Below are 26,513 nucleotides of genomic sequence, written 5' to 3' on the forward strand. Positions count from 1 at the left end.
ATAGCAGATTAATGTAAATTGATACTTGTATAGCGCACTACTCACCCGCAAGGGTCTCAAGGCGCTTGTACGAATACCGCTGTGGAACTCATCCTGGCTTTCCCTGTGAGGGGTCCACTCCTGGACACCCCCAAGGTGGAGGCCAGGCATCCTTAGCGTTGTGGGGGCCGTTGTGGAGATTAAGCAAGCTATTGCCCAGAGTTGCAGAGTGGGACTCCATGATTGGATTAGGCACCGAGGCGAGAATGATCAGGTCCGTGGAATTTTGAGCCCAAGACCCGCCGAGGTGGGGAATTGAACCCTGGTCCCGGGCTAGACCTCTGCATCAGGGTCTGCCGCTCTAATCATTGAGCCACACTTCTAATAGATCCAAAGATTTAAAATCTTGGAGGGTTGTTCCTAAACACTACAGTGAACGTAGATGAATCCACATGAAAGCCTCTAAAACACACCTGTTGCACTTGGTTCCAATTCTCTTTGGTTGTTTTTTTTTTAATTTGTTACTGATGTGACCTGTATTAATATTCCTAACTAACCGCTGCAAACAGTACTTTGTTAAATTCAAAATTAAAAAACACACGTAAAAATGGTCGTCATAACTGACTCAGATGGGCTATAGGAGGCATGCCAATAGAAAACCATTTAAACCAATGTAGCAATTCCATTATAAACACGTTTTATGGAACACATTTATTCTCAATTAGAGACATTTATGTACAACAAAAGCATAAATGCTTCAATAGTTTATGGAGAATGGGACCAGAGTACAATTCCAAAGTGTGTCAAGAGGACTGGCAATTCCAAAATTAAGTCTGTTGGATGGTTATGCTTCGAAGGTGGACAGGAAGTTCACCACAATCTGCTTCATCTTGGCATCAGTCTGCTCTGAAATCTTTCCTTCGGTCCTGAGTAATAAATAAAAAAATGATACATTTATGAAGCGCTTGAACAGGTATCTGTAGAAATAAACTGCATACTTGCAAGTTTCAACAATATACAGCTAAGTAGAACAGTAACAAGCGTTCCTCAAGGATCTGTTCCCAGCCATTGATCCTCTGCTCCACTGTGCCCCTTTAAGGAACTGATGAAACGAGGAGGCAGGTCCCTCTCTATGGAGTCAATGGTTAGTCGTGTCCCCAATGAATCTGCAACGCTTGGTGGCACAATCTGCCAGGTTTGGAGCCTATAAAGAGCTAGCCTTGACGTGGATCACATAAGTGCTATTATAAGTCTTTAATGCCTGCATCTCTTTGATGGACTATGCTTACTAATTTAAGTCCTACTTTTTGGCAGCCTCTAAACAAGAGTTCTCTTTCTACTAAGACACTAGCAAAGCTCCAAGGGTCACAGTTTGACTATCTGTATCAGGCACATTGCTTAAAGGCATAGCAGCATACCTCTATAAAAGAGCTGCATCTTAGCAGCTAAGAACTGCCACTCACAAGTCTTAATCCGTGAGTGAGGACCTCTTCAAAACTAAAGACTAACTATACAACACCGCCAAACAGCTTCAACTCACTACACAACAGTGTAGTCTTCAAATTGACAGGCCTTCCCACTGTTGGGTATGGACTCCCCCAGACGGCCACTTTGTGTCATTTCTTGGCTGCATTCACCCACCCCTTTACATCATAAAATGTAGCAAAGACAGCTATGGGCAATGTCTGACAAGCATGTCCAGCAAGCCACCCAGAATATATTTTTGCAGTGGAATCTGGTACAAGACAAAATAGTTTATTTCAGTGTCACAACTGAACTTGGTACTACTACCACCTCAGAACAAATGTCCCTCTGTGCAAATTCACCCACTTCTGATGCCCCATCACATCTTCCAGATGTCAGAGTTCAGTGCAAAACTTGCATAGAAAAGCTCTTAGCTGAATGACAATTTTGGGATTCTTAATTTTTTCAGTGACTATCGGACACAGACATGGCACAACTTCCCTTCTGGAAGATGTGGCTTGGGAAAGGCACCCATAAAAACACCCAATAATACAACTCTCATAGCTCCAAGTCAATACAACCTTCCTGGGCCCACTACACCATGAAGAAATGAACTGTGACAAATGCAAACCAAAAACAAAAAAAAGTAAAATATATATATATTTTTTTTTAACACACACACACACACACACATTACCTGATAGTGGCTAAAAGCTCCTGGTGCTGGCTACGGATGTGAGCAACGAAAGCACTCTCAAACTTTGTGATCTTTGAAGGCTCCAATTTGTCCAGGTATCCTCTAACACCAGCATAGATTACGGTTACCTGCTCTTCTATGGCCATAGGAACTATAAAAAAAGTTGCAAAAATGTTAAAAGTGCATCTATTTGTCGCTTTCCCAGCAGAAAGGAAAAACAGACAAAAACAGAATTAAAAATTTAAAAGAAATTAATAATTCCTCAAGAATTAATAGTTACTCAAAATAAAACATGAAAATATGTAGAAAACATGGAACCAATATACTGGGCTAATTTCTCAGACAGTTGAGCTTCTTTACACATATATGTATAGGCTGCCCATAGTCATATTAAATGGAAGTTTAGTGTCAATCCAGTTTCAAATTACTTTCACACCACCGCAAATCGCCCCCACCCCACATAAAATCTGAACCCATTCACATGGTTTACCAGCCATACAGGTTCTGCAGGATTATCCGGTGCTAAATGAGCAGGTACAACTTTCAGGGGGAAAAAGTGTATGCTTCGCCATGCCATAATATTGCGCTTTAGTGCAATGTGTTGGATGTATGCTATGGAACATGTAAGAACAGGGTCTGCACTCTGTGAATGAGATGTCACCAATACCATTAACCGTTCTGCTGTAGTGGAGTGCTGTCAACGATCATGTGTGGCTGTATCTGGCTTTCTGTGATGCCCTGGTCAATCATATGCTGTGTATGCTTAGCTTTGTGCATATTGTCAACCAATTGTGCAGGCCGATCTGGTGGACAATGGGCCTTTGGATTAGCATTTAAGACTCTGGTTTTCCTCCAAAGTTCACTATATCAATTTTGGAAGTAAATGAGACCTACGTTTACAACTAGGTGCCACTGCCAATCTAAGCAACCTATATTAAAACAGAACTACAATGGCTACTATCCGAAGGTATAGTTTTAAATGCAAAAAAAGGTAACATGCTACCAACAAAATACATTATAAAGCCTGTATTTAAATATGTGCATAGGGTGTATGTAACTAGATACATTGTGAAACCAATTAAGATACAACTTGTAGTAGAGGGGAGGTAGACATCTACACAGTGTGTCTAGGCATGCCCTCTAGTGGAAGAAGGTCCAACAGGAGATCGAGAGCTAAGCAAGTCCAAAAAAACAATTAAGACGCTTGATATGGAACAGTGCTCTTGGACCAGTGAGCATTGCTAATGCGAATAGGCTTCGCCTTTATATTTAGAGGGCCGGGCAGCTGACCGGGTCCCTGTTGGTTAAAAAAAAAATACATTTCAAAATACTGGAGGATAAAAAAAAAGCATCCTATGGGGGTATCTCAAAACTATAAGATCAATTCAATGTCTTTCATGTTTATAAATGGCATGGTTTCTTTTTTTGAAACAGTTTTCATTTAAGAAACGGACAGAATGTATAAACAACGCAAATGGAATGTTTGCCAAGGCCCAATTTACTTTCCAAAGGATTCAGCCATTTGGTTCTCAGCAGCAGCCCGGGGGGGGACTATTTACAACCCCCTTAGGAGTCATGCAAAGTACACCTTCTGTCTCAGACACCACAGAGTAGCACATGGCCCTTCAGCCAGCACCATAAAAGCCTTGGATGTCAAAGCTTGTGCTATCATGCACTATGTGGAATGGAGGAAAAGGAAAATGCTACTTCTCAGTATGAATCTGTTCTGGGCATGTAGAGCTGCAGAATCGTACACTTTGCAATAGATCGCCACCTGGCGTTGGACTCTGATGATTGCAGGTTGTCGTCTTCTTGGAAGAAGTCTTTGTAGTCACGAGATAGGTGACTCCTCCCTTGGACAATACTGCGCATGGTCATAGACTCCATCCTCAAGATTGTTTTTCGCCATGATGGGAAATGGAGTTAGTAGAAATAAAGAGAAAGGATGTCCATGCGTGTGCATCTAAGTAAGACGAGTACTGGAACGGATACAAGTCCCGGGGAGGTGGGAGGGCGTGTACGATTCTGCAGCTCTACATGGGACAGTTGCAGAGCGTGTGTCCCCCCTTGTTTTTGCATATAATACATGGCTGTCATATTGTTCGTCCGGATTAGGACAGCTTTGTTTCGTACTTGTACCTGAAACGTTTTGAGTGCTAGGAAAATTGCCAGCAGCTCTAAATGGTTGATATGGAACTGTCTTTGTTGATTGTTCCATTGGCCTTTTGTGGTATAATGCAAGAGATGGGCTCCCCATCCTGTGAGGGATGCATCTGTCGTGAGCACTATCTGTGGAACAGGATCTAGGAACGGCCGTCCCTTTGTCAAGTTTTGGTGTTCCACCATTGCAGAGAGCGATATGTACTGCTGTCTACCAACACCAGGTCTGTGAGCCGACCTGATCCCACTGTTGTGCTAGACATTCTTGTAATGGGCGCATTTGCAATCTTGCGTGAGGAACTAAGATGCAAGACGCCATCATGCCTATTAATCTCATGAACACTCTGGCTTGGAGAGAGTGCTGAAAAAGGGAGACCAAGGTCTGAATGCTCTGTATCCTCGCTTGACTGGGATACGCTAGAGCTGTAAATGTGTCTATGGTAGCTCCTAGATATTGATGAACGTGCGAAGGCTCTAGGAGCGACTTGGTGTAGTTTATTGTAAACCCTAAGTCGTGCAATGTTTGAATTGTTTGTTTTGTGTGTTGTACACACTGGTTGAACGATTTTGCTTTTATGAGCCAATTGTCGAGGTAAGGGAAGACATGTATCTTGTCTTCTGAGAAGTGCTGCTACTACTGCTAAGCACTTTGTAAACACTTGTGGTGCTGTTGTGACCCCGAAAGGAAGGATAATGCTGTCCTTGTATGACAAACCTTAGATACTTCCGGTGCGCAGGCTGTATAGGAACATGAAAATAGGCGTTCTTTAGGTTGTGTTGAAAGAAAGTCCCCCTGCTGTAGTAGTGGGAGTACTTGTTGTAAAGTGATGTGAAAATGATCGGATTGTATGTAATGGTTGAGGGGCCTGAGATCGAGAATTGGTCGTAATGTCCCCTCCTTCTTGGGAATTAGGAAGTACAGGGAGTAAACTCCTGTTTCCCCTTCCTCTAAAGGAACTACTTGAATAGCATCCTTTTGTAGAAGTGCTAGAACTTCCTGTTGAAGCAGAGTAATGTGTTCTGTGGACATAGGATGCTGCTTGGGTGGTATGTTTGGAAGGTTGCCGTGAGTTCTAGGCAGTAGCCATGTTGGATAATCTGTCTTACCCACTTGTCAGTTGTGATGGAATTCCAGACAGGCAGGAACTGTGATAATCTGCCCCCCACAGGAGAGGGATGCTGTAGAAGAGGCAGAGGGAAGTCCCTGTTTGGAGTGGAAGAGGAGCTGTTATTACCTCTACCTCTTCCCTTATTGTTGCCTCTGTATCCTCCTCTAAAGTAGCCTTTGTTAGAGGAGGTCTGTGTGTGAGTCTTAGATGTTGTATCTGCGCCAGTCTGCTTGGAGCCTCCTCGATAAGAGGAGCGGCGAAAAGAACTTCTAGTCTGTGTGGATTGTAATGTACCCAAAGACTTAACTGTGTCAGTGTCTTTCTTTATCTTTTCTAGCGTGTTGTCTACTTCCGGCCCAACAACTGGTTCGGATTGAAGGGCTGGTTCAAGATGGTAGTCTGTACTTCTGGTTTAAAACCTGAAATGTGTAACCATGCATGACGTCTGAGTAGAACACTAGTCCTCTGCCCCAGATATGATCTAGAGATCAGGCGAGTCTTCCTCAGCGACGAGTGGAGCCTCGTCCTCTGAGATCTCTTTGAGTGGATCCTCGACCCCGGAGACGTCCTCTCCGACAATCTCCCCCTCAAAGATGGCCGCTGGCGCTTATCTCATCTCGTGTCAACTGGCCCTCCGATCCCGAATGGTCTTCTTCGATCGAAGGAGGCACAGGCTGTGCAGGTCGACTCGTCGTGTTCCGGCGATAGACAGTGTGCAGACCTCGTGATGGTCGCTATGAGGGATTTTTTGCTCGACATACCGGGCATCTCTTGAATGGAGTTCTTTCCATGAGGCGTAGGCCGCAAGGCGCCGATGGGCCTAAGTCGACGCACCGGAATGTAGCTGGTGATGTCGAAAAGTCTATTCGATGTCGTAAATTGTTTATAAAGTTTCACGCTTTAAAGTTGCTGAAAAAGTCTTTTCTAGCCGGAGCGGAAAACTTTCATCCGAACCCAGTGGCGGAAAAAACCAATCTGAGGATGGAGTCTATGACCATGCGCAGTATTGTCCAAGGAAGGAGTCCCGTATCTCGTGACTACAAATACTTCTTCCAGGAGACAACAACCTGCAATCATCCAAGCCCAACACTAGGTGGCGATCTATTGCTAAGTGTACGATCTGCAGCTCATATGCCTCGAACACAACCATTTAAGCAGTGCTTAATTTGAGCCGGTAGTTTCCAATGCTCCGCATCAGTACTTAATAGTCAACACCAGCAGTTATGACAGTCTGCCACATAATGGCGCTGTTGGTCCAATTAGAGATGAGCACCACAGGTATTTATTCAACAAATATTAAAAAAGAGACAGATACCTGCTGCCTAAAGCATTCTTATAGGTTTGGGGCCTAGAATCGTCACAATTGTAGGGGTAGGGTAGTTAGAAGTTGTAGTGTGTGGTCTTTGGAAGCACCGGTAAGGGTACTAAAAGCTCAAATGACTAGGTCATTGAAGCTTTACAGCCCTGGCACTTACACTTTTACAAATTAAGGACTGCCCTGCAGTCTGTTCTTCAGCCGTAGAGTATCAGAGTCACTGTTTATGAAGACTAGCTAGGAGGGATGGTGGAGAGACCGCCATTGAAGGGGGAAAGCAGCACAGGAGGGAAAGAGCAAGAATAAATGCACTCTTTATGGAGGACTGAATGAAAAAGAAGGGGAGTTCCCAAAATGTGAGCAGTGGTAGAAGACAAATCAGCCAATAAAACAAAATTGTAAAGAGGCTATGCTCCGGCGAAGGAAGTGGAGGGCACAACCAGAGGAGGAAGGCATCCCACCCAACAAGAAGCAAGCAAATGAGCGAGACAAAGCAGACCAATGGGTGGGCTGCAAGTGCTCAACAGGTCTTTCACAACTAGGCAGCTTGTGCGGTCTTGGAAGCAATACCAGTGGTTTAAATCAACTAACCGAGAAACAAATAGTTGCTGTGTGTGTGTGTAACAAGGTGGCAGCCTGCTCAGTAAAAAGCCTATTACTGTTAACTGTAGAATGAAGGGCAGGAGGCCTAAACCATCCCACTCACAATTGCCATAGCATCTAAGTTTCATTCAACTTCAGTTCCTACATTGGGTTTACTACCAACCCCCTCGCCCTCCCTACACCCCTGCCCCCCCAAGTTCAACGTTGAACCATTAGACACAACGGAGTGATCATATAACGACATAGAAATCTTGGTTCTAGGCAGTGCGGCTGGAAGGAGGCACTGGATTGTAGTTTGGAGTGTGGAATAATAACTACTCTAGGCACAGGAGCCCCAGGTCTTTAAACGGAGGGTGAAACCTACCGTATTGGCCTTGCTTCAGCAGTTCTGTCAGACGCACACCACGGTTCAGCAGCTGTTGTGTAGCAGCATCAAGATCAGAGCCAAACTGAGCAAAAGCCGCTACCTCACGGTACTGGGCAAGCTCCAACTTCATAGACCCGGCTACCTACGAGGAGGGGAAAAGAGAAAAAAAAAAAAAAGGTTCAGGAGCGAAGAACTTTTGGTTGCAAGTGTTCACATTTAGTGTACAAGATCATACTGCGTGGTACTGGATACATACACACAACACTCCATAACCCGTCCAAATTCATAGTTTAGGATACAGAGCTTTGTACGATAGGCTCAATAATCCGCTGAGATCTAAAGCCATTTTAAAAGCATTACAACTTTGAAAAGTAAGTGGATTCTGTTGAACAGTAAATATACATTTAAAAACACCGGAAACCTAATTTCAATCTAAAAACTATTCATTTTGAATCTTACCTGTTTCATGGCTTTAGTCTGAGCAGCAGATCCGACACGGGATACAGAGAGCCCAACGTTGATGGCAGGGCGGATACCCTTGTAAAACAATTCAGTTTCCAAAAAGATCTAAGGAGAAAAGAATATGAAAGGGACATTCAATGAAACATGATTAATAAAAATAAAAAAAAATTAATAGTTCAGACGGTAGCTACCGATTCAAGAAAAGAAAACTTCCCAAAAGATGCCAGCACTCACCTGTCCGTCAGTGATGGAGATGACGTTTGTTGGAATGTAGGCAGACACATCCCCAGCCTGGGTCTCAATCACAGGCAGGGCAGTCAGAGAACCACCTCCAAACTGATCGTTCATCTTGGCCGCTCTTTCCAAGAGACGAGAGTGCAGGTAGAAGACATCGCCGGGATAGGCCTCACGGCCTGGTGGGCGACGCAGCAGCAGGGACATCTGACGGTAGGCGACAGCCTGTAACGAAAGACTACATATGAAGCCATCCATACCAGAACACCAAGACTAGCCAGATTCAAGGCTTCGGGGTTTAACCTGCAGTCACTGCCCAATGCATCTCCTACCATAACTTCACGTTCTAGACACAGATGTGCGACTAGTGGGATTTATGAAGGATGTAGGACATTGCCACGGCAGGTGTTACTACGCAGGTCTTTACTCCGTAGTATTTACCACGCATACCTTTAGCACGCTTTTAGATGCTTACATTATAAATACACGTGCCACGCACACTTTCACCACGCTTACCATTACTTCAGATTCTTAGTAATATTTTTAGGTGTTATTTGAACTTGTAATGTTGATTAGACCACAATTGTGAAAACCCGCTGTCTATAGAAGTAAATATCATGCTTTAAACGTTGTATTTTACTGAAGTTTCACTGACGGAGTAACACTGCCACCTACTGGACTTCGAAGTTTCAAAACCGCAAAATAATTAAATCATTTTTTTATATGTCTCACGCCTATCGTTGCAGTGTGCAGCACTGCGTGCACTGCTCATGCAGCGCGAGACATTTAGTAAGGGAAAAACTGGTTTTTCGCACCGACCTAGGAATTGCACACTCGTGCGTGTGCTTTTCCTTATATGTTAACCGATTGCCCGATTGGCCTTCGCATGCGTCTTTTTATAAAAGACTGCAGGCAATTAGCCAAAGGCGGGCGCATTGCTCCGCCCATGGCCTATTGGTGTCTATTACGCGCTTGAGGCGCGCAAGACACACCAATAGGCTAAGTGGCTTCAATTATCGTGCCCAGACACGGGCGCGATAATTGAAAGCACATGCCTCGCAGTGGAGCGTGCACCACTCGCGGGCTTCTTTGTTTTTCAATCGATTGCGAAAGTGAAAGATTGCTTTCTCTGCAGTTTGGTTCTTCCTTCTAGTTTGGTGTTGGTGCGGGCAGCTAGCATGAATTATTGGAGATAGTAGGTGAGTGCTTGTTAAAGTCTGTAGTAAGAACCCAACGTGGAGGGAGGGAGGGGCGACGCAGTTGAAAAACACCTCTGCATCTTCGAAATGACTGCCAAACAGTGCTCTACCCGCATTTACCGCTTCTGAAAAAATACACCACCCTCCAAGGGATGACTAACTATACCTGCAGCCGCCCTTAACTAGCCATCCGCGCTACTCACCAGCCTGCTGGCTCCATGCGAGCTGCAAATGTTGCAAAGCCCCTGGCTGCCTTTCCACCAGTAGGGGCCATGACCCTCAACACTAGCGGGCGTGGGTGGTGTGCGACAAACCCAGTTGGGGCAAAGATACATTTAAAAAATGTATTACCCGCCTTTTGCTCTGCGTTGCCTTCTTTTTATATTTATCACAATTACGCTGGCTGAGAGTGCACTGACATCTTTAACAGATAGATAACGTTTTTCCCTTCCGATTGGGGGGGGAAGTGGTGGTAGCTGTAAAATGATCACGTACCAGTTCTCGCGCTAGCACCTATCGTTCACTTCAGTCTGTTTACCAGGAAAGGTGCAATTATGGAGTGCCAGGCTGGAGAGAGGCCAGGGTGTGTGATAACATGCACTGTCCAAAGTCCTATTTCTGTGTTTTTCTGACACAGATTACTTCACATAATGTGGACTGACAACTCGGTTCCCTTAACTTACACCTGCTCACACCAAGCTACGCTGGACAAAAAAAGCCAGACTGTTGGTCTGCACTGTAGCTCGTTTATTACAAGCACAATTTCTTTTTTTTTCTGATGGACACTGTTTCTGTATCCCAAGGGCTGTGTACATCCAGATGTGCTGCAAAAGAAGTTTGCATCCAAAACAGAATCCCATCTGTGGTGCAAATTGTGCACTAAGGGTTTTTGGAATGGACTGTTTCTCGCAGCCTCGTAGACGGAAACATGTATGGGTGTGTTTGGTGTGTTCGTGCCAGGGGGGGGTGCGCGCATAAGTGTGTGCGCGCATCTGTGCGTTTGCCTGTGTATGTGAAAGCATCTGTGTCTGGGGATCTGTGCGTCCCTATGTGTGTGCCTGTATATGTGCGCATCTGTGTGAGTGCCTGGGCCTGTGTTCACATGCCTGTGCGTGTGTGTATATCTGTGTGCATGCTTGTGTATGTTTGCCTGTGTAGGTCAAAGCGTGTGTGTGTGCTTGTCCAGGGCATGCTTGTCCAGGGCAATGCAATCCAGCACTTCTGTCAAGATTAACAAAAATGAGTGTTACGTTTGTATCACATTTGCCATTGTCAGAATAAAAAGAATGCCAATGTGGCGAGGCCTCGCCATGGGGTTCCAATTCACTGTTTCCCTCCAGCCTGAAGTGTGTTTTAGGTCAGGCGGAGCTCAGTGTCTTGGTTCATGCGAGGGGCGAGCGGAGGTCCGGCATTTTGTTATTTCGAAGCATGTTCCCCTGGTTAGAAATGTGAGCACACATGCTTTAACTCTTGTTCCCACCCTCTTAGAGGGAAACGCACGCCCAGGCGTCCTTAGGACTCATGTAAGGAAGGGTGCAGTATTATTGGGTTGCATAGAAAGCGGAGAACGAATAGAAGAACTTTCATTTAGAAGTTTTAGATAATTCACAGAAATATTTGTCTAACCACAAAATCCCCCGAGCTGCAGGTTGTGATCTGTTTTCAATGACCTCTCTGTGGAGGCTTGGGGGCCAGAGAGGATATCGGGGTCTGTCTCAGTGTCTCTTGCCTCTTCCTTACTGGGTGTTGCACAGCTCTGTCTTTACAAACAGTGCATTTGAACTGTATAAAATATGGCTTGACTAGTCTTCACATATCCAGAGGCCAAAACGGGACCCTACAATTTGTCCAGCACTCTATGACGAACAATAGTTTGAAAAGAACCCCTCTTACAAGCTCACTTCCAGTCTCAATAAGTTAGAACTGCAGAGGATGGCAATTTACCTGACATTTATTTTTCTTAGCATCACGAAGGTAGCAGCAACCCTCAAGGTACCCATCAGAAGGTTACCCATAGTAGTGGACACCACCAGAAGCCAGCTGGGAAGAGGAAGAGCCACTTCCAGAAGTTTTGCTAATAATTTGTAGAGCGTGCAAATGTCAATTGGCGTTATGGCACTAGTGCCCAAATGAGGAGGAAAGCCTAATTAGCAGTAGGAGCGAAAAGCCAGGCTTTCAAATGCATCTTGAATTTTTAAGGTTTAGCTGGGTTCTAAGTTCAGGCCGTTTGCATGTGAAGTAGGAGAAGCTTCTACCTCCACAACAATCTTTTTTTATTCTGGGATTAAACTACCTTTCTCGCAGAACTAGAAAACAGGTTGCAAGTAGGTATGTGCCATGTAAATAAATGTAGAGAAGAGAGGGCCAGCCTTGTGAGGAGACTTATGGGCCCAGCACAGGGCTTTAAACTGGATCCACCCCCTTACTGGTAGCCAAAGCAGAACGATGATAGCTTGTGAAATGGATCTAAATTTTGAGAGTTTCATCAATACTAGGGATACCTCATTTTGGAGTCTGTAGTTTTTAGGTCTCGCCTACGCAGCGCGCACACGCTGCGTAGGAGGGACTTCTTGGAATTGCTCAGGACTTTCTGGGAAAGTTGTGCATGTACTGCACTGTTCCCAATGAGCCCCCGTGCATGTGTGGAGTGAGCAGCGGCGGCATCTGTTTGCAATTATCACACCTGCCGCTGCTCGCTCCCGTATGGTAAACACTATAGATTGACTCAACTTTTGCGGGTCAGGCCACACTGGTCTTTCAGCACTTGTCTCCATTGTAAAAGCATAGCTGTCGGTCCAGATTCCCAAAAGTATCTTTGAACAGTTTATGCTGGTCAGGGACGCTCGGTCTATGCCAAGTGATGGCCCACAAGTCTTAAATTTGAAATAACCAGAATTTCTAACAGCCTGGTGTATTACGGGAGCGTAGGTTGCAATGCCTTACATATATCTAGAGCCGCTCCCGTGGTGTGTCACACTCTCATACGGAGCTCAGGGGGGTGGGGTTTGTCCTGGATTCAGGGGCAGTAATGTGGGGGTGAGGGTATCTGCTTACACTTCTACCTCTACGCCGCAGGTCCTGCCTCTACAGCGAGGGCTCCTCGGTCTGACGTCAGCCGCCCTCCCACCGGTGCTCCTGAAAGTGGCGAACTCGAGAGAAGGCTTCACGGCTCCTCCGCAGGGCATGGAGCACGGGCACCTGCTTACCAGCACTGGCAGCAGCGCCTCCATCGCCCTCGGAGGCAGATAACGCACTGGCCCAGCCGCTGTCGCAGAATATGCCAAGCGGGATCGGTTTACTGGACTGGGAGAGTTAGGGAAACTTGGGGAAAGTTGCTGGCCGAGTCATGGACACCCCAGCGGGACTTTGGCTGCTGCTGGTCACGCTGCTTGGAGGGCCAGGCCAGCGCGGGCACAGCCCCCCCTCCGCCACAGGTGAGACCTTGTACGCCCCATACTATGCAGTCGGAGAGCCCCCAGCTAGGGCTAGGTGGAGCAACAGCAGAGCTCACCTACAGCGCTGGCGGGGCGGAGGACTTTCTTGGGGGTGTCGGGGGGGGGGGGGGAGGGGGGGTGCCCCAGGCAGTAGTTTGGGTGGGGGCTGAGCACGGTGTTTTCAGGTATGTGTCCAGTAAAGCCCATGGAGTGAGGCCGACGAGACGGATTTCAGGTGTGCAGGGTTCATGTTGATCGAAGTAGGCAGAGCCTGCAACTTCCGCCATGTTTCGTGCTTTTGTTTAGGGCAAAGGGCTCCTAGTCACCCCAGTAGGTATTTAATAGCTGTTGTGGAGAAGGTGCACCTTCCAGCTGAACTACTGGGGGTACGGGGGGGGTGAGACTTCGAGCTTGCTAGTTACATTCAAAGTTGAACCCGGCGCTGTGCCTTTTATTGAAAACCCACTACATGCTTGTTCTTAAACCGCAGCTCAGCTCCCAACCGCCACTACAAAGGGACTTAATTCAGTGAAAAGGAAACAAATAAAAACGCAAAGACAGTTGCTTGATTTAGAGGAGTTGCAGCTCAACGAAAATCGATCATGTTTGTATTTTAGCTAAATCCCCCTATGGAGATGCGTTTTAAAGGCCTCCAATTTACAATTAAATAATAAAAGCAGGGGTAATGGTAATGTCCATTACTAAGGGCAGGGTTCCTTTCGACCTTTATTATTGATGACTTTGTAATTAATGAGGGGTATATAGGTTTTTTCTGTGGGCGACTTATTCTTCTTTCAAGGTTTAATAAATTTGCTGTCTTAGTACCAAATGAGGTGACAGTAGCCAGACCTAATCATAAAATACCCTGCAATTGTCCAGGTCAACATTAAACAAGCACTGGCGTTGCCAATAGGTCTTTTTCAGTCTTAGTGTCCAGCAGGGATGCTTTTGCAACATGGTCAACAGGCGAACTCCACAAGGAGGAATTTTCAGTTGAAAAGGTTGCACAAGGTTAGGCATGGATCAGACTGCAAGGCAGGAAAACAGACTTCACTAGAATATTGCTTGGGTATATTTTCTGTTACCATTTATGTGGTGCAACCACACATTCAGAGATGAGCAAGACAGTTGTATTCTTCTACACTCCAATATTCTACCCTAAAAAACGTTTAAAGCCAAAGTTAACAAAATCATGAACCAACTAAAAAAATAAAATTTAAAAAATTACTTAAAAACTTGACTTTACTATACCTGTTTGGATAAATCATCATAGATGATCAATGCATGTTTGCCATTGTCCCTGAAGTATTCCCCCATAGAGCAGCCAGAGTAAGGAGCCAGGTACTGAAGAGGAGCAGCATCAGAAGCAGTGGCAGAAACCACAATGGTGTACTTCATGGCATCTGAAAAGGAAAGATGGATTGCTTTACATACAGCATAATTTGAGTTGTGAGCTACCAATTCTTTAGCATTTCCAATAAAAGCTACGTCTGCCTACCACTGGACATCTGAAGCTCTGCACTAAAGTACACCAATTGGCGAACTGTGAGAAATTTATTGGTGGAGGAGACTGCAAAAACCTTTCAACCCCATGTAGTTTAGGCAGATGTGGGGAGGCAATAAAGACTAGTGTAATGGCACTTGTACAGCAGCAAAGGGTAAAATACACGTTCCAACTTAGGTGGGAATCGAAACTAATATTTAAACAGACCAGCTGAGTTCAATGTAGGTCCAGAGTGGTCAAATCCATGGTGCACTTTCAGGATAACTTATGCAAATGTTGCCATTAAGGTTACTTTTTTGTAAATGAATAATTTGCGTATGTCTTGACAATTCGGCATGACTCTGGATGTCTTCTCATCACCTTCACCAGAGACTTGCTTTTGGCTAGACCCAAGACTGCTATACTGCTGTAGACCACCAATCTCGTAGGTCCCAAGGCGTGCATTTCCCAATTTTCATGGAAATGAACTGGCTCCTAGCGAGTGGCCGACATTACAACCCAAACATGATCCTTGGATCATTTGCACTGCTTGCCCAATAGGCGAGCTTCTCAGAGCCTACCTACATTTTTATTTACAATGAGTAATGGTTTGAAACTTGCTTCATAAAGGTTTTAATGTAATTAACAAATAGTCATACCTGCATCGGTGAGTCTCTTGACCAGTTGAGCTACTGTGGATCTTTTCTGACCAATGGCAACATAAATACAGTATAGTTTCTTTTTTTCATCTGTTCCATCGTTAAATCTCTTCTGGTTAATGATGGTATCAATGGCAATGGAGGTTTTACTGCAAGGAAAGCAAAACATTAAGTACTCTGAAATGGCTGAACACATAAGCAGTGTACACAATATATTAAAACATTCTTGGTGGGGTGGTTACATTTAAGGAATGGGATCGTTGTGCAGATAAAACAGGGATAAACATACAAATTGTCTTAATGCCGAAATGTGGACTTGCAAAGATAGTTTGTGCAGCTGTGGGAATTTTCCATTCATGCCCTAAAGGGCTGCCAGCCAGTGTGTCATAGACCCTAATGGAAAGGAAGGAAATGGGCCACAAAGCCACTGTTAATTGCTGTATTACACAGTCCAAACATTGGTTCAGTGGGCCCTCAAGCTCCCCATAGCCCAGTGCCATTGAACGAATGGAAGCTACGCAGCTGCTGCTAGCGTATTGAGACCCTAGGGATAAAGGCAGGATGAGAAAAGTGTAACGAATAAGCTTCAACAGCATCTACTCAGTACAGTGTGTATGCCAGCATGGAAAAGCCTGTGTAGCGAAATTCATGCCATTTGTTTTTGCTTAACAAAACATTGTGAAATGTGAAACTCATTTTACACTTATTTATTAATTGATTTCTTAATCTAGCACCCATTTCGCACTAAAAATAACTTGGAAACAATTGCTGCAAACAACCTTTAGCATTATGGGTGTTTGTGCTCTATAATTTTGCCACAAACAGTAGTGGAATTACACAAAGTGGTATCATTCCAGGAAATTTGCATAAAACTAAATACCTGAAATTACGCTGGTGTAATTTAAGTTTTCACCCAGGCCTACTTCTGACACCACCTCGCCAGCAGAGGATGAAAACTAAGTCTCCAACGAGGGTCCGGCAAGAAGTGTCTGGCCAACATAGCAAAGTACCATTGTGGGTCTACTAATGGAAGTAAGCAAGTTACCAAGTAGGACCTCAATTCAAAGTCTAGAGAACAATCTGCATTGTGGCTTCACAATGCCAATTAGATAGGTTAGGCTTTAGCTCTCACAACCCCAATTTGGCACACTGTCTTAATGCCCGACCCTCTAGGGAAGATAACTTTAAACTAGGACACACTAGTTGAAGCCCGAAAGTCTCTGGAAGTGTTAATGTGGGCAGGGGACGACCATGCTAAACTTTTATGGAGGCAAAGGCACCGGCACTAAACGAACAGTTCACCTTTCGGTGTAGTTTTGCAGCTTGAAGAATTTTCTGGATTCACATGCTGAGCATTATTCCACCATCTAGTGGTTGGGTCCGGAATGGTTTTATTGGGCTTTTTTTCCAGTTTGTTAGTGGCCGTTGACATCCCACCATTCGGTGTCCTCCGGTTACGTTTTAAGTGCTTCCTCTGGAAGCTCCGACCTTTGGTCACCATCTTTGGACTCTTTCTCCCCCTTTGTCTCACTTTTCTTGGTGGAGGAGTGTGGGTTCGCTAGTGAATCCCAAAAGTACTTCAAGCTGCAAATGTACACTGATAGGAAGAAACTAGACGTTTTGCAGCGTGAGATTCACATGCTGTGCATAGACTTTGTAGCGGTTTGCTAGTGTTGTTGTGGCTGGGTGGAAAATGAGCATTGGTTGTGAATTGATGCTGCAAGACTTTGTCCTACTTGTTCTTACTTATTCATTTGAATGTCCTTGCAGTAGTGTTTCGTGAATGTGTGCACTGAAGACCACGTTGCTGCCATGCAAATGTCCTGAATTGGACTATTAGCTAGAAGGGAGATTGTTGCTCCTTTGAGAGAGCCCGCGGGGCTCCTTGTTACGTTTGTCCTGCTTGTTTGTGGAACAATTTTATGGCTTGTGTAATACATCTTACAATTGTGTTCTTGGTTACTGCCCTTCCTGTATTCCTTTGTCTTTTCAATGTAATACAGGACTACTCTTCTAGTGTCAAGAGTGTGCAATGCTTCCTCTGCTTGAGTCTTTGGAAGAAACTTGGTATTTATATGGCTTGGTTTATGTATAATTTTGATACGACCTTTGGCATGAAATGTGGATCTGTTCTGATTAGGAATCTTTCATTATGTATTTGGAAGTAGGGTTCCTGTAATGTTAGTGCTTGCAACTCACCAACTCTACGTAGTGAATTGATCACCACTAAAAAGGCAGTTTTCAGTGTATTTGTGGCGTTGCCTTGTGTAGTGGTTCAAATGGTGCCTTCCTCAGCTGAGCGAGTACTCCATGGGGGTGCTGGCACTGTTCGGTGAGGCGATTTTTTGCCACTTTCAAACCTTTGTACCATGTGAGAAGTGAAGAAGCTCTTCCCTTGAGAGTCCTCTTGTATATGCTACAATTGCTGCTAAGTGAACTTTCAGTGACTCATAGGTTAGTTTACTCTGTAGTAGATGTGTTAAATACCTTTGAACTGTCTTTTCTTTTGTGATGTTTTGGGAAAAGGCCTTCTCTGAGGCATCATAGAGAGCTTATTTTCCATTTCGCTGTGTAGCATTTTCTAGTGGTCTGCTTTCTTGCTTCTCTTAGAACTGCCATAATCATTTCTGGTAGTTTTAGGTGGGCAATTTCTATGTCTTCAGGATCCATGCAGCGAGGTTCAGGGTTTCTGGATCGAGCACTCTTCCTTCTTGCAAGGTCAAGAAAAAACAAAGCCTTTTGGGAGCGTGAGGGGATTGGAATCCCATCAGGTTCCCTGAAGCCTTTGGTCACAGCCAGAGCTGTGAACAAAGAAACCTTGGAATGTTGGAGCTCCAGGCTTATACCAGCCATTATAAGCCCGGAGCACGCCATTGTTTTCAATGGAGCTCCCAACATTCCAATGTTCTAATATAGCCTTGTAGCCCGCCGTAGAGGGCTATACCAGCTATTAAAGGCCCTCTCCAGCGTTAAAGGCCCAGAGCCGAAGGCGAGGGCCTTTAACAAGGGAGAGGGACTTTAATAGCGGTATAGCCCATCTACGAAGGGCTATAAGGCTATTAGAACATTCTGTCACTAGAGGACAGAATGTTCTAACAAAAAAACAAAGCCTTTTGGGAGCGTGAGGGGATTGGAATCCCCTCAGGCTCCCTGAAGCCTTTGTTCACAGCCAGAGCTGTGAACAAAGAAACATTGGAATGTTGGAGCTCCAGGCTTATACCAGCCATTATAAGCCCAGAGCACGCCATTGTTTTCAATGGAGCTCCCAACATTCCAATGTTCTAATAATCATTGTCATTTGGCTGACCTTGCACTTGTGGATTACTTTGTGGAGTAGTGGTATTGGGGTGGGAGAACAGCATAAGCAAATTTCCCCGACCAGCTTATCCAAAGAGCATTTCCTAGGGACGGATTGCAAGGTTGCCTGGACGCAAATTCTTTCCATTTGGGGTGTTGCAAAGAGGTCTACTTCTTGAGTTCCCATTTGGGAACAATCTTGTTTGTGAACGCCAAAAATTAGTTGCAATCTTCATTTCAGTGATCCACTGGTAAGCAGAGGTTGCAGACTGGATGCTGGTCCTTCTGGGCATATTTATGACTACAATTTAGGCAAAGCTTGAATGGTGTGTTGTCCATTACCACGCACAGGGAGCCCCCTATATGCGCATTATTCGTTACATCGCCAACAAGGTTGTTGTTTCCACCGCCGCCGCCCCCTCGATTTAAAGACTGGTACCTTGAATGGTCATTTAAGTCTATTTGCAATTTTTCATCGATTCTTCACTCTAAATCCTGGAGCTCTTTCTGCAATCCAGACCCAACAGCAGAAAAAATAAAAAAATAAAAGTAAAGTTTAGTTTTGTCATTTGTTCCTTCTTGTAATCTAAATGACTGGCCATGTGAAGCCAATAAGTAGTCACTCATGGGCTTGGGAAATTACTAAATATACACATCGATCTTCTCTCAATAGCCAGAGACAATCCAAGCAGCCCCCTTATTCCACTGTTAGGGATTCAATTCCAAGATCTACGAAAACTAGCCAGTCATTTGAGAAATTATATATTACACACCCACACACGCGCACACACACACCTGGAGACAAGTAGTGGAATCAAAGTGTGTGTGCAAGATACTGCCTCCAGGTGTGCCTTAACAAATCCACTAATCCATGCACCCCAACTTCAGCAGGTTAACTGTTGATTGAAAACTTTCCAGCATAAGTTATATTTGGTTCCTCATGAACACTAGTGTGGGTGTCAAGGTGTTAGGGAAGTGAGCAGAAATTCATCCAAACATTCAAGTTTACATCACAGTGCAGACTGCAGGTAAGCTGTAAACAGTTGAAAACTGGCTGCAGAAGGATTGTGCAGACATATTAGAAAGTTCACAACATATGCAAGGAACTCCAAGGGAATATGTGCTGTATATTGATGTCACCTTTAACCCCTTCGCTGCTGGCCCGTTTCCGCCGCTGTGCGGTAAACAAAAGAACAGGGGCGGGCCATGACGAACCCCAGCCGTCATCAGCACACGAGCACCGTAGTGCATGACGGCTGGGGTTCGTCATCAGCATACAAGGGGTTAAACATATACAAAACTAATTTTTGGCCAGAGACGACATTGTAGGGTAGAATAGGGTGGGCAGGTTTGAAGGAGAGGCTCTGTTCACTAAGTGAATAACTTGAGGGATAAAGCTCAAAACAATGACTATTATTCCAGTGTGAATAATCAGGATTGGGACTGTCCTACTAACCACCTTCAAAGTCTCAAAAGTATTCAAGATAGATAAAAAAAAAAAAATTTAAAAAATTGGGGAGGTAAGGAAAGTTAGATACAACAATTTTGACAGCATCTAAAATCCGGTTTATTGGGATGTTGAAACAGACAAACAGATAACTCGGAACGCATTACCAAGATACTATATTAGGGCACTAATAGACCAAGCTTATGCAGCATGGCTAACCACGATTTTTAAAGAATGGGCTATGCCTTGGCTAGCGGGCTATTTTTTAATGAAAAAAAAAAAATGGGAGTCGGTTGGGGCGGGGACACGAAGCAACTCAAGAGGGAGGGCAGGACGACACGAGGTGTGAAAGGACACGGGAGAGAATGGGGAAGCACACTGACAACGGAGGGTGGGCGAAAAGGCCTGCTGGAGCAAACGGACAGTGTGGATAAGAGGGTCTGGAGAAGCACCGACAACGGTGTGTTGGGGAAAACATACAGAGGATGGGCAGGCTGGGGAAGCAAACAGACATGATGTTGGGAAAGCAAGAAATGCAATAGAGGGTGAGAAAGGAACAGAGGAGAAGCCCGTGAGAGAGACAATTGGAAAACACATGCACAGTTCTTAAACAAAAACTAAAGTAGAGCCTGAAAAATGAGTAGTGTAGGAACACAACTAATGTGCCCATGGTCCAGGAAAGTGAAAACTATGAAAGTGGATGCAAAAGAAAACAAACAAATTATGGACAATGAAACCAATCAATAGTATGCAATGGATGGGCTTAAAACCCGCTGCACATTAACAAAAAGGTCTTGCACCAGACCATCCAAGTGCTGTTTTAGGCAAGACCCTATTGAGCAGGGGTCTTCAAACTGTGGGGCGCGACCCCCAGGGGGGCCGTGGAGTGATGTGAAGGGGGTCGCTCATTCACAGTCACACTTCTGCCTGGGCTTCAGCTTCCCTCCTCCCCCATCCTTTGTCTCAGCCCGGGCTGCTGCAGTGCAGCTCGCGCTGCTGGGGGCTCGGCTGGGCAGTGTCTTGAGTCTTATCTCCACACGTTCTTTTCACAGGTCTTTAAAGACCATTTGCATATTTACATGCCTTTGTTGAAGGTTACCAAGGCTTTGTTTTTTATGGTTCCAGTACCCCCTGGGCCCCCACTCTGCCTATTCCTTACATTTGAATTTTTACACTTACTGCTGTAGTGTGAGAATGTTATTTAATGAAAAGAAATATAAAGTTGGGTTGCCAAAAGAAAAATGCCTGCCGTGTGCTGTTTAAAGAGCCTGCAGAGACCTGCTCTTGACACTAGAGTTATAAATAAGAAAGTATGTATTAGGGGGAGGAGCCAAGATGGCCGACAGGACGGACGTGTAGGCTCCCAGCTCCGCGAGCCTCTTATTCCTGCACCGGTATCCTGTCACTAATCCTGAGAAATTGCCGGGGCGCCACGATCGCATGAACGCGCTGATCACAACCGCGTTCCTCCGAGGGCTCTACCGGCTGTGTGGACGAAGATACGGTCGCGCGAGCCGTTCGCCATTGCACCCCCCTGGACCCTGCTCTGCTGGCCGCCACGGGATGACGATGCACCGGGAGGACTAACACTGGAGACGCCGCAGCTCGCACCAGAATTGCCGCCGGTGGAGTGGGACGGTGAGATCACCTTTTTAACCGGGGGTTCTCCGGACCTGGATGCGGTGGGCGCTGGCGGGATGGGACCCCTACTCCCTTTGTTTCTTGGAGTGGTGCGACTGGAGGGCTGACTCTGCTCCGGCTGGCGGTGCCGCCTGTGCCGGGAGCTGCCTTCAGACCAGCGGCGAGGGGTCGCTTACGGTTTGCCATTCTGCTCCATGAGCCGCTCCCCTGCCGGCGCCCCCCCCCGCCTGCTGCATCCCGACTTTTGATCGCCTCTCTCCCCCCTTTGTCACTGGATTGCTGCAGTAAAGATGGCGGTCTCTAGGGAAGGGGAGATGACTGCTTCTTTGTCCCCTGGACGTACTGTCCTGCCTGCACTAACCCACTCCTGTGAACCGGGGATATCGACCCAACTGCCGTATTGTGTGGCCCTGCAGCGGGCCCCGACTTGTGTGGATGTCCTGGCGGCTATCGCGGATCTTGGTTCCGCATGTCGGCAAATTACTAGTGAGTTGTGCCGCAAGTTCGATGAGGCGATTTCTGCACCGGGACGCCAGCAGCCTACAACTATCCTTGACCCGGATACTATGTCTCAGCTGGCGCCTGACATGAAGCGGACGACTTCTGGCAACAGTGTTGTTGAATTGCCTGCCGACGTGAAGGTGGATACATTGTCTTTCTCCACTCCGCACTCCGATGCTCAGCCTCCGCCATCATTGCTTCTACATTGTCTGCTGGCACCCCGGCTGCTGGACTTCCTTGCTGTTCTTGCTGCTGGAGCTTCATCCTCTCCCCAGTCGGTGGCACTTTCTCCTGTGAGTGCTGGGAAGCTACCCCTTTTTGCCAGCCATCCCCTTATAGACCGGGGCCATTCACCTCTTTCTTTCATGTTTTCTCTTCGTTGGGGACGGCCATCTTGTCCCTTTGTTCTGCCTTCGGCATGTTCCCCGCGGTGGCCATTTTCGGAAGGACTGCAACGCTCAGGCCAGGGGTGATGGATCTTTGTACTGACTTTGCTTGCCTGGCTGACGGATACCGGGACTCTCGACCTACTTTGGAACTTCCGACGGCGTTTTGTTTTGCCCAGCATGGGGTTGTAATTGGTGGGCTCAGCTGCTGATTTCTGCTTGAGAGATGGGGGTTCGGCGGGCGGGTGGTCCTGGGGTATGTGCAGAAGGAGGGGTCCCTACTATGGTTTTCTTTATTTGGCTGGTTGCATTTTGGACTGTGTCATCCCTCAATGTACTGGGCGGCTGCATGGTTGGTATAATTGCTTGTTTTGAGCTACATCTGATATGATCTCTTGTGCTGCTGGACGTCCATTTTGCCTCTTCTTCCCTCATCCTCATCGGCGGCGGCCATTTTGCTTGCAGGTTCTTTGTGGAGCTGGCCCCCCTCGGTTGCCGAGTTTGAAGGGACGCTCGCGCTCTGGCCAGGGATGATATGCTGAACTTTGTGACCGGGACTGACAGGTTGGCGGGGACTCGGAACGAAAACCAGTGAATATAGGCTGCAATGTGTGTTTTAATAAGCCTCGCCCCATCTCCAGTTATGCTGCGACTGTCATTGTTTACTAGAATTTCCGGGGCGGTGGCGGATTGTATGGCGGGACTGTTCGGAAATATTTGCAACTGGGCTTTACTCAATGTGTTAGATACAGTGGCGGGCGGTGACGGGTTGGGTCTGTTTCGGTTCCCCTTGCCCACTTCCTTAGAATCGCTCTTCCTCTCCTGCATGACGCTGGTTGTTTACTCCGCAAGGCACTAGGGCTGCAGATGATTGGGAGTCCGGGAGATCGGTTACTGGGTGGGAGTCCGGGAGATCGGTTACTGGGTGGGCTCCTCCCCGCCAACTTCCCCTATTTGGGAGCGGTAGATTAGCTTGTTCTTTTCTCCCTCCCTATAGTCAAAAGTGACATTTTCCCCTTTTTTGTTTTCATCTTTCTTCCTCCTTATGGGGCTTCTTGCTGTCTCCTCTTCTTTCTTCCGCCTTTTCTTCTTCCTAAATTTCGGGTTTATAGGGCGACAGGCACGCTGCTTGAGGGGGGTAGGCCATAGCCTCTGCATGTGTGTAGGGTGGGGGGTTATACTTTTCTTTTTTGTTAGTTTCTATGGGACCTGTTTTATTCTTTTATGATTTTACCTTTTTGCCCATGGTAGGGAGTGCTGGGTGATGGGTGGCAGTGGTAGTGTTAATGGGTTACAGCCGCTACTTTGTAGCATGGATATTGTGTAACCATCCTGCCTGGCGGGGACCTGTCTGTTGATACGCGAATTGCTTGCTACAGTTGCTAATGTCGTGTCCCACCTACATGGACCTTGCTCTTCTTTCTTATTTTGTTTGTACGGTTCAGTACGGCCTGTGAGATAGTTGCATAACAAAAAACTTTAAATTTAACCTTCATACATCCTGCGCCACGGTGCTGCGATATCCTCCAATTTTTCTGTCTTTAATGCATATGGTCCTGATGCAGTACTGGGTCGCCAAAATGTTTGCTTTCGTGCTTAACTGAGTGTTTGTGGCCGGCCGGATGGTTGTAGGCCCGTATTTGTTCATTTTCCTTGTGCACAATAAATGTTTTCAAAAAATTTTTTTTAAAAAAAAGAATGTATTAATTAGTTCTGTGACTTTTCTGTCGTTCTCTTTACTTTTCAGTCATGGATCATCGAGGCAGCCCTAGAACACAATTAAAAGTGCTATTTATATTTGCTGTTCTAAGTATTTACAGATAAGTGCTAAAAGTACAGCTTTAGGTGACTGCTTATTTTTGGGCCATCAAAATAATGATCTGGTAACCCTAATCCTAAAACTGGTAGTTTGTTGCAGGATCAGCACATTATTTATGTCCTCCACCCTCGATCCCTGATTAATGCCATTATAGCAACAGTTTAACTTATATCTGAAAACCTACGCTTCAAGTTTCTGAGAATGCACCCTGCATTCAGACAACTCACTCCTCATTCTCACCTTCACTTTCACGCTCACCCTGCACTCACAGCAATCACCATGCACTCACACTGATGACCATTCACTCACACCATTCACCCTGTACACAGTGATCCGAATGCACTCCCACTGATCACCATGCATTCACACCATTCACTTGCTCACACTGATCACCATGTACTCACAATTCACCCGCTCACCCTGCACTTACAGTTATCACAATGCACTCACACTGATCACCATGCACTCACAACATTCACCCGCTCACCCTGCACTCACAGTGATCACTCTGCACTAACAATGTGCTTGCATTGTTCACCCTGTACCTTACCCTGCAGTCACACAAGCACCCTACTCACCCTGCACTCATGTGACACTTCACTCACCTGTCCCCCCCCCCCCCACTGCTCAATCTGTAGCTCACAGAAGGCTATCTCTAACCATGCAGTAATTCGTCCCACTCTGCACTTACAGCCGAACCAAAATTCATATGGTCACCTCACTCACCCTGCAGTCACATGGGCACTCTTGTCACCCACACAGTGCAGAAGGTTAAAGTGCCTGGTACAAAGAACATGAACATGCACATCACAGAACTGAGTGAGTGTAAACTATGAGTAGCGCTATAAAAAAAATGAAATGTTTGTCAGAAAGGTGCTATAGAGAGATGAGGTGCATTGTTGGCGAGTGGTAGTGAGGGAATTCATGGAGGAGGTGGAAAGACTGTTGCACCGTGTGCGACCAGTGCTAGGGCCAGCCCTGGCTGGAGTGTTAGACCCCCCCCCCCCCCGAAGTTCGGGTCTAGTGGATCCCCTGCTTCTGCCTATTATTATTTACATTTGTAGTGTGCGACCGTTACCAAAAGGTGTCCTGGGGCTAATAACCATCTGCTGCCTGAAGGCAAACGAGAAACAAACAGAAGGGGGAAGGAGAACCAGCCAAATGGGGTGACCTACAGAGCATAGAGCCAGGTTTTTACATCTTCCTAAAGGATAATAGATTCTTGGTGGAGCGAAGCAAAGGAGGGTGTAAGTTCCATAACTGCACGGCCTGCACCAAAACGAGACCGACAATTCATTACTTCCTGAATTAGGGAACAATAAGCAGAGTGCCACCGGGCGAGAGCAGCATACGGGTCCGAGATGAAAGAACAGCAAGGGAGTGGGAGAATTCGATTGAAGAGGTCAGGGATGAGGTGAAATGTGAAGTTCTGAAGCGAAGTGCAGACGCGCAAGAAGTGAGAATGAGCAAAAGATGAGGGCTACTGAGATAAGATAGCCGAGAGATGATCTGTGACTTAAAAAGATAATTTGATGCTACCTAGGTGAGGGACAGCAGCGATGGGGGAAGAGAGTGAGTATTGGGGTGTGTGCTGAGCAGTGATTAATTTGTAATACAACATATGCCAGGGCCCTCACCAGTAGGCCATTGCAACTTTAACAACCCACCATTGCCTGGCTTGTGCGGCCAATGACAATACCTATGCAACAACCAACCATAACACACGTACAAGTGTGACTATTCAGACTATTTCAAGCCCCCAAAGCTATAAAGAATGGCATAGGTGTCCGGGGGTTATCATTTTTAGTGTATATTGAATTAATAAACAGCTGGTCTGCTCATCTCTAAATTACACAGACAGAGCCACCATCTGCAAGTCTGTAATAGTGCCAGTGTGCATAATTAGGTGCCAGTGCGGAGCACCGAAAATCACCAAATTGGGCACTGGTGCTGAGGTAACAGAGGAGAGGGACGTTAGTTCAAGAAGGTGTGGAAGACAAAGTGGAGATGTGAAAGATGAATGGGAGGGCTGGAGAGGTGCAAGATACAAATAGACAAAAATTTGAATGGAGAGACTTGAGGTGAATGAGAAGTGATGATGTGCACGGGAGGTGACTGGGCCAGAGAGGCCATGAGTTAAATGCGAAAGACTGTTAGAGATGAGGGCAGTGAAAAGACAGAATGGCAAGAGGTGATTAAAGGTGAAGTGAGAGGTTGATTCGGAAGTTCAGAAGTTGTAAAAAGGGGTGAAATAAAA

At 46.0% G+C, this 26,513-nt stretch overlaps 1 protein-coding gene across 1 annotated transcript in view; it reads right to left on the reverse strand.

The window, feature by feature from the left end:
* Positions 1–671: 671 nt before the first annotated feature.
* ATP5F1A (ATP synthase F1 subunit alpha) overlaps positions 672–26,513 on the reverse strand; it is a 43,971-nt gene continuing 18,129 nt past the window's right edge. The window contains exons 6-12 of the mRNA XM_086960337.1: positions 15,166–15,314; positions 14,275–14,426; positions 8,391–8,615; positions 8,154–8,261; positions 7,692–7,836; positions 2,141–2,291; positions 672–905 (exon numbers count right to left, since the gene is read on the reverse strand). Of these exons, the coding sequence (XP_086816463.1) occupies positions 824–905; positions 2,141–2,291; positions 7,692–7,836; positions 8,154–8,261; positions 8,391–8,615; positions 14,275–14,426; positions 15,166–15,314 (1,012 nt within the window). The 3' untranslated portion in view covers positions 672–823. The remainder of the gene's footprint in view (positions 906–2,140; positions 2,292–7,691; positions 7,837–8,153; positions 8,262–8,390; positions 8,616–14,274; positions 14,427–15,165; positions 15,315–26,513) is intronic.

Source organism: Lissotriton vulgaris, chromosome 3_1 (genome assembly GCF_964263255.1).
Source record: "Lissotriton vulgaris chromosome 3_1, aLisVul1.2, whole genome shotgun sequence".
In the NCBI taxonomy this organism is placed as follows: domain Eukaryota; kingdom Metazoa; phylum Chordata; class Amphibia; order Caudata; family Salamandridae; genus Lissotriton; species Lissotriton vulgaris.